The sequence below is a fragment of the Triticum urartu genome, chromosome 7 (assembly GCF_003073215.2).
Source record: "Triticum urartu cultivar G1812 chromosome 7, Tu2.1, whole genome shotgun sequence".
Classification (NCBI taxonomy): domain Eukaryota; kingdom Viridiplantae; phylum Streptophyta; class Magnoliopsida; order Poales; family Poaceae; genus Triticum; species Triticum urartu.
Genome location: NC_053028.1, coordinates 635757631 through 635768540, shown reverse-complemented (window position 1 = coordinate 635768540; position 10910 = coordinate 635757631). Strand labels below are relative to the sequence as shown.

At 40.6% G+C, this 10910-nt stretch overlaps 1 protein-coding gene across 1 annotated transcript; it reads left to right on the top strand.

Annotated features, from left to right (window-relative positions):
* Positions 1 to 9668: 9668 nt before the first annotated feature.
* On the top strand, positions 9669 to 10055 carry LOC125525834 (protein transport protein Sec61 subunit gamma-like). The gene is made up of 2 exons (XM_048690841.1): positions 9669 to 9855; positions 9940 to 10055. Exons 1-2 carry the CDS (start codon positions 9762 to 9764, stop codon positions 10053 to 10055), a joined length of 210 nt encoding a protein of 69 aa, XP_048546798.1. The 5' UTR covers positions 9669 to 9761.
* Positions 10056 to 10910: the final 855 nt, after the last annotated feature.

Below are 10910 nucleotides of genomic sequence, written 5' to 3'. Positions count from 1 at the left end.
GGGTGGAGGAGGATCACCTAGGATTTCAACATGCAATTTTTTTCCAGAATAGGTTCCTGTTTAAAGAATACTTCATCTATTTCCCTTCTTTCATTCATAAACATATCATTTTCACGGTCTAGCAAATATTGTTCTAAAGGATCACTAGGAGGTACCGTAATAGAAGCGAGACCAATAATTTCATCCTTACTAGGTAATTCTTCTTCACGGTGATGTCTACTAAACTTAGAGAAATTAAATTCATGAGTCATATCAACTAAACCGATAGTAACAACATCCCTTTTGCAATCTATGGTAGCATTAACAGTGTTCAGGAAGGGTCTACCAAATATAATGGGACAAAAGCTATCTTTTGGGGATCCAAGAACAAGAAAATCAGCAAGATATTTAGTTTTCCCACACAAGACTTCAACATCTCTAACTATTCCCATTGGTGAAATAGTATCTCTATTGGCAAGTTTAATTGTGACATCAATATCTTCTAACTCAACAGGTGCAATATCATGCATAATTTCTCTATATAGGCTAATAGGTATTGCACTAGCACTGTCAGCCATATCACGTAAGCCATGATAACAATGATCTCCTATTTTAACAGAAATATCATGCATGCCTACCACATGTCTAGGTTTATCTTTAGCACAAGGTTTATCAATTCTAGCAGTTTCATCACAGAAATAAATAACATGCCCATCAATATTATCAGATAAGAGATCTTTAACAATAGCAGTATTAGTTTCAACTTTAATTTGCTCAGGAGGTGTATAAGTTTTAATATTGCTTTTACGAACCACAATTGAAGCTTTAGCATGATCCTTTATCCTGACACGGAAACGTGGTTTCTCAACATAAGAAGTAGGAACAATTGGATGATTATAAGTGATAATATTTTCTTTAACTTTAATTGGTGCATCTACTTTTACTTCTATGGGAGGATGATATTTAAACAACTTCTCCTTGGGGAGATCAGCATAAGTAGCAAAACATTCACATAAAGAAGCTACTATCTCAGAGTCAAGTCCATATTTAGTGCTAAATTTACGGAAAACATCGGTATCCATAAAAGATTTAACACAATCAAAACTAGGTGTCATACCTGACTCCTTACCTTTGTCGAGGTCCCAATCTTCAGAGTTGTGTTTAATTCTTTCCAATAAATCCCATTTGAATTCAATAGTCTTCATCATAAAAGAGCCAGCACGAGAAGTATCAAGCATGGTGCGATTGTTATCAGAAAGCCGAGCATAAAAATTTTGAATAATCATTTTTCTTGAGAGCTCATGATTGGGGCATGAATATAACATTAATTTAAGCCTCCCCAAGCTTGAGCCATGCTTTCTCCTTCGCGAGGCCAATATATATATATATATAATTGCGATCACGATGAACAAGATGCATAGGATAAAACTTCTGATGAAATTCCAGTTTCAATCGTTTGTAATTCCAAGACCCCATATCATCACATAGCCTATACCATGTCGATGCATCTCCCTTCAAAGATAAAGGGAAAACCTTCTTCTTAACAACATCTCCGGGTACACCTGCAAGCTTAAATAATCCACAAACTTCATCCGCATATATTAGATGCTCATCAGGATGTTTTGTTCCATCTCCGAAAAAGGGATTAGCTAGCAGTTTTTCTATCATACCCGAAGGAATTTCAAAGCAGACATTTTCATTTTCAGTAGGTTCAGTAGGTTGAGGAGCAACTCTTTGCTATACTGGTCAGGGTGAAGATACCCCGAACAAGCCCCTCAGAGGATTACTTTCCATGGTAATAAGTGATAGTAAATTTCAGCACACTATATAAATTTTTCCTTACCAAATTCCACCTACCAAAGGCGCTTCACTCCCCGGCAACACTGTGAATGCTAATATAGATTGCAAAAAGGATGTTGTTACTATTGGTTTAGGTGATATGTCTCATGAATTTAATTTCTCTAAATTTCGTAGACAACACCGTGAAGAGGAATTGCCTCGTAAAGATGAAATTATTGGTCTTGCTTCTATTGCCGTACCTCCTAGTGATCCTTTAGAACAATATTTGCTAGACCATGAAAATGGTATGTTTATGAATGAAAGAAGCGAAATAGATGAAGTATTCTTTAAACAGTAACCCATCCCGAAACACAATTTGCCCGTTGAAATCCTAGGGGATCCTCCTCCACCCAAGGGTGATCCCGTGTTTGAGTTTAAACCGTTACCTGATACTCTTAAATATGCTTATCTTGATGAGAAAAAAATATATCCTGTTATTATTAGTGCTAACCTTTCAGAGCATGAAGAAGAGGGATTATTGAAAACTCTGAAGAAGCACCGTCCTGCTATTTGATGACCCGCAAGTATAGGGGATCTATCGTAGTCCTTTCGATAAGTAAGAGTGTCGAACCCAACGAGGAGGAGAAGGAAATGATAAGCGGTTTCCAGCAAGGTATTCTCTGCAAGTACTGAAACAAGTGGTAAGTGATAGTTTTGTGATAGGATAATTTGTAGCGAGCAACAAGTAACAAAAGTAAATAAGGTGCAGCAAGGTGGCCCAACCCTTTTTATAGCAAAGGACAAGCCTGGACAAACTCTTATATAAAGAAAAGCGCTCCCGAGGATACATGGGAATATCATCAGGCTAGTTTTCATCACGCTCATATGATTCACGTTCGGTACTTTGATAATTTCGTATGTAGGTGGATCGGTGCTTGGGTACCATCATTACTTGGACAAGCATCCCACTTATGATTAACCTCTATTGCAAGCATCCGCAACTACAACAAAAGTATTAAGGTAAACCTAACCATAGCATGAAACATATGGATCGAAATCAGCCCCTTACGAAGCAACGCATAAACTAGGGTTTAAGCTTCTGTCACTCTAGCAACCCATCATCTACTTATTACTTCCCAATGCCTTCCTCTAGCCCCAAATAACTGTGAAGTGTCATGTAGTCGATGTTCATATAACACCACTAGAGGAGAGACAACATACATCTCATCAAAATATCAAACGAATACCAAATTCACATGACTACTAATAGCAAGACTTCTCCCGTGTCCTCAGGAACAAACGTAACTACTCACAAAGCATAAACATGTTCATAATCAGAGGGGTATTAATATGCATATAGGATCTGAACATATGATCTTCCACCTAATAAACCAACTAGCATCAACTACAAGTAGTAATTAACACTACTAGCAACCTACTAGCACCAATCCCGGACTTGGAGACAAGAATTGGATAAAAGAGATGAACTAGCGTTTTGAGAGGAGATGGTGCTGATGAAGATGCTGATGGAGATTTCCCTCTCCCGATGAGAGGAGTTTTGGTGATAACGATGGCGATGATTTCCCCCTCCGGGAGGGAAGTTTCCCCAGCAGAACAGCTCTGCTAGAGCCCTAGATTGGTTCCGCCTCGTGGCGGCGGAGTTTCGTCCGAGAAGATGGCTTCTTATTTTTTTCCATCGAAAGACTTCATATAGCAGAAGATGACCACCGGAGGGCCACCAGGGGGCTCATGAGGTAGGGGGGTCCGCCCAGGGGGGTAGGGCGCGCCCCCCACCCTCGTGGCAGGGTGTGCCCCCCCTGGTGAATCTCTTCCACTGAGTATTTTTTATATATTCTGAAAACGTCTTCCGTGAAGTTTCAGGACTTTTGGAGCTGTGCAGAATAGGTCTCTAATATTTGCTCCTTTTCCAGCCCAGAATCCCAGCTGCCGGCATTCTCCCTCTTTAGGTAAACCTTGTAAAATAAGAGAGAATAGGCATAAGTATTGTGACATAATGTGTAATAACAACACATAATGCAATAAATATCGATATAAAAGCATGATGCAAAATGGACGTATCACTATTGGATATACTCTTGATGATCTTAAGGGCAGTAGTCCCACTCTATGTCAACACAAAATAAATTTGGAGGAAGATGCCAAACCAGTTCGTGATCATCAATGACGGCTGAATCCTAAGATGAAGGAAGTGGTAAGAAAGGAAATACTAAAGCTTCTTGAGGCAGGTATAATATATCCTGTTGCTGATAGTCAGTGGGTAAGTCATCTCCATTGTGTCCCTAAGAAGGGAGGTATTACTGTCGTTCCTAATGATAAAGATGAATTGATTCCTCAAAGAATTATTACAGGTTATAGGATGGTAATTGATTTTCACAAATTAAATAAAGTTACTAAAAAAGATAATTACCCCTTACCTTTTATCGATCAAATGCTAGAAATATTATCCAAACATACTCATTTTTGCTTTCTAGATGGTTATTCTGGTTTTTCTCAAATACCTGTGTCAGCCAATGATCAATCAAATACTACTTTTACTTGCCCTTTTGGTACTTTTGATTATAGACGTATGCCTTTTAGTTTATGTAATGCACCCTCTACCTTTCAAAGATGCATGATGGCTATATTCTCTGGCTTTTGTGAAAAGATTTGTGAGGTTTTCATGGACGATTTTTCCGTCTATGGATCCTCCTTTGATGATTGCTTAAGCAACCTTGACCGAGTTTTGCAAAGATGTGAAGAAACTAATCTTGTCTTGACTTTGGAAAAGTGCCACTTTATGGTTAATGAAGGTATTGTCTTGGGGCATAAAGTTTCTGAAAGAGGCATTGAGGTTGATAAAGCCAAGGTTGATGCTATTGAAAAGATGCCATGTCCGAAGGACATCAAAGGTATAAGAAGTTTCCTTGGTCATGCCGTTTTTTATAGGAGGTTCATTAAAGACTTCTCCAAAATTTCTCGGCCTGTGACTAATTTATTACAAAAAGATATACCATTTGTTTTTTATGATGATTGCATAGAAGCATTTGAAATACTTAAGAAAGCATTAATCTCTGCACCTATTGTTCAGCCACCTGATTGAAATTTACCCTTTGAAATTATGTGTGATGCTAGTGATTATGCTGTAGGTGCTGTTCTAGGGCAAAGAGTTGATAAGAAATTAAATGTTATTCAATATGCTAGTAAAACTCTAGAAAATGCTCAGAGAAATTATGCTACTACTAAAAAGGAATTCTTAGCAGTTGTATTTGCTTGTGATAAGTTCAGACCTTATACTGTTGATTCTAAAGTAACTATTCACACTGATCATGCTGCTATTAAATATCTCATGGAAAAGAAAGATGCTAAACCTACACTTATTAGATGGTTTCTCTTGCGACAAGAATTTGATTTGCATATTATTGATAGAAAGGGAGCTGAGAACCCCGTTGCAGACAACTTGTCTAGATTAGAAAATGTTCTTGATGACCCACTACCTATTGATGATAGCTTCCCTGATGAAAAATTAAATCACATAAATGCTTCTCACACTGCTCCATGGTGTGCTGTTTATGCTAATTATATTGTTGATAAATTTATACCACCTAGTTTCACATACCAGCAAAAGAAAAAGTTCTTCTATGATTTGAGACATTACTTTTGGGTTGACCCACATCTTTATAAAGGAGTAGATGGTGTTATTAGACGTTGTGTACCTGAGCATGAACAGGAACATATCTTACACAAGTGTCACTCCGAGGCTTATGGAGGACACCACGCTGGAGATAGAACTGCACATAAGGTATTACAAACTGGTTTTTATTGGCCTACTCTCTTCAAGGATTCCCGTAAGTTTGTCTTATCTTGTGATGAATGTCAAAGAATTGGTAATATTAGTAGACGTCAACAAATGCCTATGAATTATTCACTTGTTATTGAACCATTTGATGTTTGGGGCTTTGATTATATGGGACGTTTTCCTACCTCCAATGGATATACACATATTTTAGTTGTTGTTGATTACGTTACTAAGTGGGTAGAAGCTATTCCAACTAGTAGTGCTGATCATAACACTTCTATTAAAATGCTTAAAGAAGTTATTTTTCCATGGTCTGGAGTCCCTAGATATTTAATGACTGATGGTGGTTCACATTTTATTCATGGTGCTTCCGTAAAATGCTTGCTAAGTGTGATGTTAATCATAGAATTGCATCTCCTTATCACCCACAGTCTAGTGGTCAAGTAGAATTGAGCAACAGAGAACTCAAATTCATTTTGCAAAAGACTGTTAATAGATCTACAAAGAATTGGTCCAAGAAACTTGATGATCCATTATGGGCCTATAGAACTGCATATAAAAATCCTATGGGTATGTCTCCGTATAAAATAGTTTATGGAAAAGCATGTCAGCTACCTCTCGAACTAGAACATAAGGCTTATTGGGCTATTAAAGAGCTCAATTATGATTTCAAACTTTCCGGTGAGAAGAGGTTATTTGACATTAGCTCACTTGATGAATGGAGAACCCAAGCCTATGAGAATGCCAAATTATTTAAAGAAAAAGTTAAAAGATGGCATGACAAAAGAATACAAAAGCATGAGTTTAATGTAGGTGATTATGTGTTATTATACAACTCTCGTTTAAGATTTTTTGTAGGAAAACTTCTCTCTAAATGGAAGGTCGTTACGTTATCGAGGAGGTCTATCGTTCCGGTGCTATAAAAATCAACAACTTCGAAGGCACAAATCCGAAGGTGGTGAATGGTCAAAGAATTAAACATTATATCTCAGTTAATCCTATAAATGTTGAAACCAACGTTATTGAAACCGTAACCCCGGAGGAATACATAAGGGACACTTTTCGGAATGTTTCAGACTCCGAAAAGGAATAGGTATGTGGTACGGTAAGTAAACCGACTCCAAAACAGTTTTTATGGCAATATTTCTCCATTTTGGAATATTTAGAAAAATAGAAAAATAAGAAGCAGTCCGGGAAGGACACGAGGCCTCCACGAGGGTGGAGGGCGCGCCCCCCCCCTACCTCGTGGGCACCTTGTGTGCTCTCCAGACTCTGTTTTCTTACACGTTACGTATTTTGGTCGGTAAAAAATCATTATATAATCTCCCGAAGGTTTTGACCACCGTATCACGCAAAAATCTCTTGTTCTTGTTTCGAGCTGTTTCACTACAAGAAATATGTCAACTTGTGACCTTCTGTTAGTGACCCTGGAAGAATTGGTCATAGATCTATGACCATTTCAGACCAATTGGTCGAAAGTTGTTCGGGGGGCTCCAAAACCTAAACTATAACGACCATTTTGGTCAGAAAGGTCGTAATTTCCTTACATGAAATGGTCATAAAGCAGATAGCACTGATCTGCTGCCTTATTTCGAGCTGATCATGACCAATATAGATGGTCACAACCTTGTAAATTGTGGTGGGTTGCTATGACTAGGCGCCACCTCATCAGTTTTGCCTATGTGTCATGTCCATGTGGCAATTTTTGCCCTAGGTTGTGAAGCAACCTATATTTCCGTCATTCCCAAAATTCCCAAAAAATCTCATAAATTCTTTGGGTCATATCTTCATCAAATATGTAAAAATCCTTCCTTGCCTAGTTCAAAACTAATTCAACAATATTCATTTTCCTATTCTGTTCACGATAACACTTTATGAAGGAAGTGCTATTTATATATTCTTGATTGCCCTTGGAATTTTTGGGCACTCTTTCCTATGAAAATCATTACCACATGACAAAATTCAGCTCCACTTGCCTAGCAAATCTTCCTCGGCAAATTTCCAAAGTTTTTGTCCACCTAGAAGCATTGTGAAGGAAGTAACTTTTTTATATATCCAAATGACATGAAATTTATACAGTTTCTTCATATGCCCAAATTATGACCCTCCTCCAAATTGCAGCTCAGGAAAATTATCTATGTGAGCCCAGGTTCAATTTATATTTTATGGCCAAATTGGCACGTTGCAAAGCAAGTGTTATCTAGACTGCTCCTATTAACCTCAAACTCTTTGGGCACTCTTCCATACCCAAATCATTGCCACATGATAATATTCAACTCTATTTTCCTAGTCAATCTTTCTCAGGAAATTTTCAAAGTTTCTACCTCGAGAGAAGCTTTGTGAAGTAAGTACTAGCTAGGCTTACCCAAATGATCTGAAAATCTACCAAGGCATAACCATACCTATGTAACTTACCTACACCAAATTTGAGCTCATTTCATTCATCCAATTTCTCTCAATAGTTTTCCCAAGTTTCTGTCCATAGAAGAGCATTGTGAAGGAAGTACCACTTTGGCATGTCCAAATGGTATCAATTATATATAGTGCTTTCCAATGCCCAAATAACCATCCTCCACCAAATTTCAGCTCAATCCATTCATTATTTTGAGCCCAGCTTCAACATTCATATTTCTGTCCAGTGTGGTACTTTGCAAAGAAAGTACCACCTATGATCCTCCTTTTGATCTGAAAATTTGCGAAGACATTCTTCTTAGTCGATGATCATCCTCAGCAAAAACTCACGCCCATTGGCCATGTGCGTTTCCCGTACCGCTAAACAAACACTTGGCCGCTAATTCATGTTTGAGCATCGATCGGTCTCCTCGTGAGAATCTTATGTTGTAATTTTCTTCCTAGAACCTACCTGGGGAGTGCCCAATCCACTAGACATGCCTAGGCTGCCCAGAACACATGGCAACGCCATGGTCACGCGGTGACCACGCGTCGGGCATGCGAGTTTACGCGCTCTAGAGTTGGGGGCCTTGGCCACCGCCCAAACCTTGACCTATCGCCATCAAACCATGTATTTATGATTAAATAGGTACTTACGTAACTATAAATGATTTTTGGAAAATATAAATAGTAAACTATGAGGCAGCTGCAGTTCAAATTTGACCCGCTTCCTACTGAATCGGCGGGAATTTGTCTTTTTCACCAGAGGTGGATCAAAACTTTTGACGCCCAACAATTTGGTCAATTGTGCATTAAATATGGCCTAGTATTTTATAAAAATGATTTGGTCCAATTTTGCAACAATTATTTGGGAGGTCCTTCACAAAAAAAACCTCCTTTTGGGCACTCAAAAAATGGAAAATGGTTTTTTCGTCCAAAGAAAATGAAAACTTCCTTAGGCAACATTGTTTGCCATTCCAATATACACCCTTGTGCACAATATGGGATCATTTGAACAAATTATGCCATGAATGTGGCCATAAGATTGATCATTTGGCTTGAAAGCCATTGATCTCCACACGTGATAGCTTGTTTTTGAGAACACTTTTTTAAAATAATTGCCGTATTACAAGTTTGTTATTTTTCCTAGGAACTTGGCCACATATGATGACACAACGCGAAGGTTTTGCATTTTTTTGATTTTTTTTGATTTTGTTATGCCTGTTTCAAAATGACACATTTCTTGGACCAATCAGAAGGCAGAACCTCCCTTCCCACGGATCACCCCCCTAAGCCGATCTGAGCCGTCCACACCATACAGATCCAATGTCTCCTAAACGCACGCTGGCCAACCAAACCCTAGCATCATGCAGCAGACTCCCCTCCCTCTCCCTCTCCCCGACCCATTCGGCGCCGCCTCCCTTTCCCCGACCCAGATCTCCCTCCCCGACCCAGACCTCCCTCTCCGCTGTCCCAACTCCTACCCTGCCGCCGGCCCCCCCCAAGCGCCGCTGCTCTTGACCTGCAACGACCAACGACGACGGCCCCCCGTCGCTGCCCCCTCCTTCCCCATCCCGCCGCGGCGAGGAGATCCATTCCCGCCGCCGCCATTGCCCCCACCCCCTTCTCCCCGATTCAGACCACATCCTCCCGCCATAGCTCGCCGCCGGGCCTCCTCCTCCCCTCCTCGCAGATCCAGAGCACAAATCCAAACAGCACACCATTCGCCCGTTGGCTTCCCCCTCCCTTCCCCTCACGCGCGCGACCTCGTCGTTGTCGTCGGCTCGGAGATCTCGCCTTCCCGCCGGCAGCAGCCATGGACGCCGTCGACTCCGTGGTGGACCCCCTCCGCGAGTTCGCTGAGGACAGCGTCCGCCTCGTCCAGCGCTGCCACAAGCCCGACCGTAAGGGTAAGGACCAAAGACTCGCGCCTGCTCGTCTAGATCCGGTTCGTTTTCCTCTTTCGCCAGATCTGACGCTGATTGGGCGCACAGAGTTCACCAAGGTGGCGGCGCGGATGGTGATCGGGTTCGTCGTCATGGGTTTGGTTGGCTTCTTCATCAAGCTCATCTTCATCCCCATCAACAACATCATCGTCGGCTCCAGCTAGGTGCGAACGAGTCTCCTCCGATCTCGTCTCCCTCTTGTTTGCACGGTTTAGTTAGACTTGGGTCCTGTTGTCTCGCGCTATGATCTGTTGGATCTGCGGTGTGCGCGCACAGTCCTGCGATCTGACCAATATTTAGTAAGCTAGATTTTAGTAGATCCTTTTTTCCTCCAAATAGACCTGCCAATTTCTACCTTGTTAGGAGAATTCAGATGAGTCAAGGGTAATCAGCTGTGGGGAACTGGGGTCATGCTTAAGTCATTGCCGCTAGTTCCCTCTGCAGGACGAATTGGAGGCATAGGCTGGTTCCTCACCACACAATTTGGGAAAAGAGGAGCTTTTGCAATGTTTTGCTGTTTCTGCACATACCACCACTTCGCCCAAGTTGGTGTCGATTCAGTGCATCTAAATTGGCACCTACTGATAAGACAGGTTACATACCAATGTTTGTCCATGGTTCGTGCTATGTGTCGATGTATTCTTCATTCTTTAATGCACCTGTGTTCACGCATGGTCAGCTTTATGTATTCACAATATAAAGTTGATCTATACACGCATGGCAAGCTTTTGTAAAATAAGAAAATAGGTAGGAGTCAAAATATTGTAGGACACGTGTTATGCAGTGTTGATCTATACTTTAATGCACCTGTGTTCACGCATGGCCAGCTTTATGTAGCAGTGTCGCGTGTGACCTTAAAAAGGCTTTGAAAATCCTGATTGAAAATGAAGATGGTACTACTGATTCTCAGACCAGGAACATTGTGTTTCGTGAGCTCTTCCAATCCATTTCTTAGAATCCATGCTGGTGGTGTCTTCTACAATATGTGCATTATTCTATTTACCATGTTAGCTATGGCC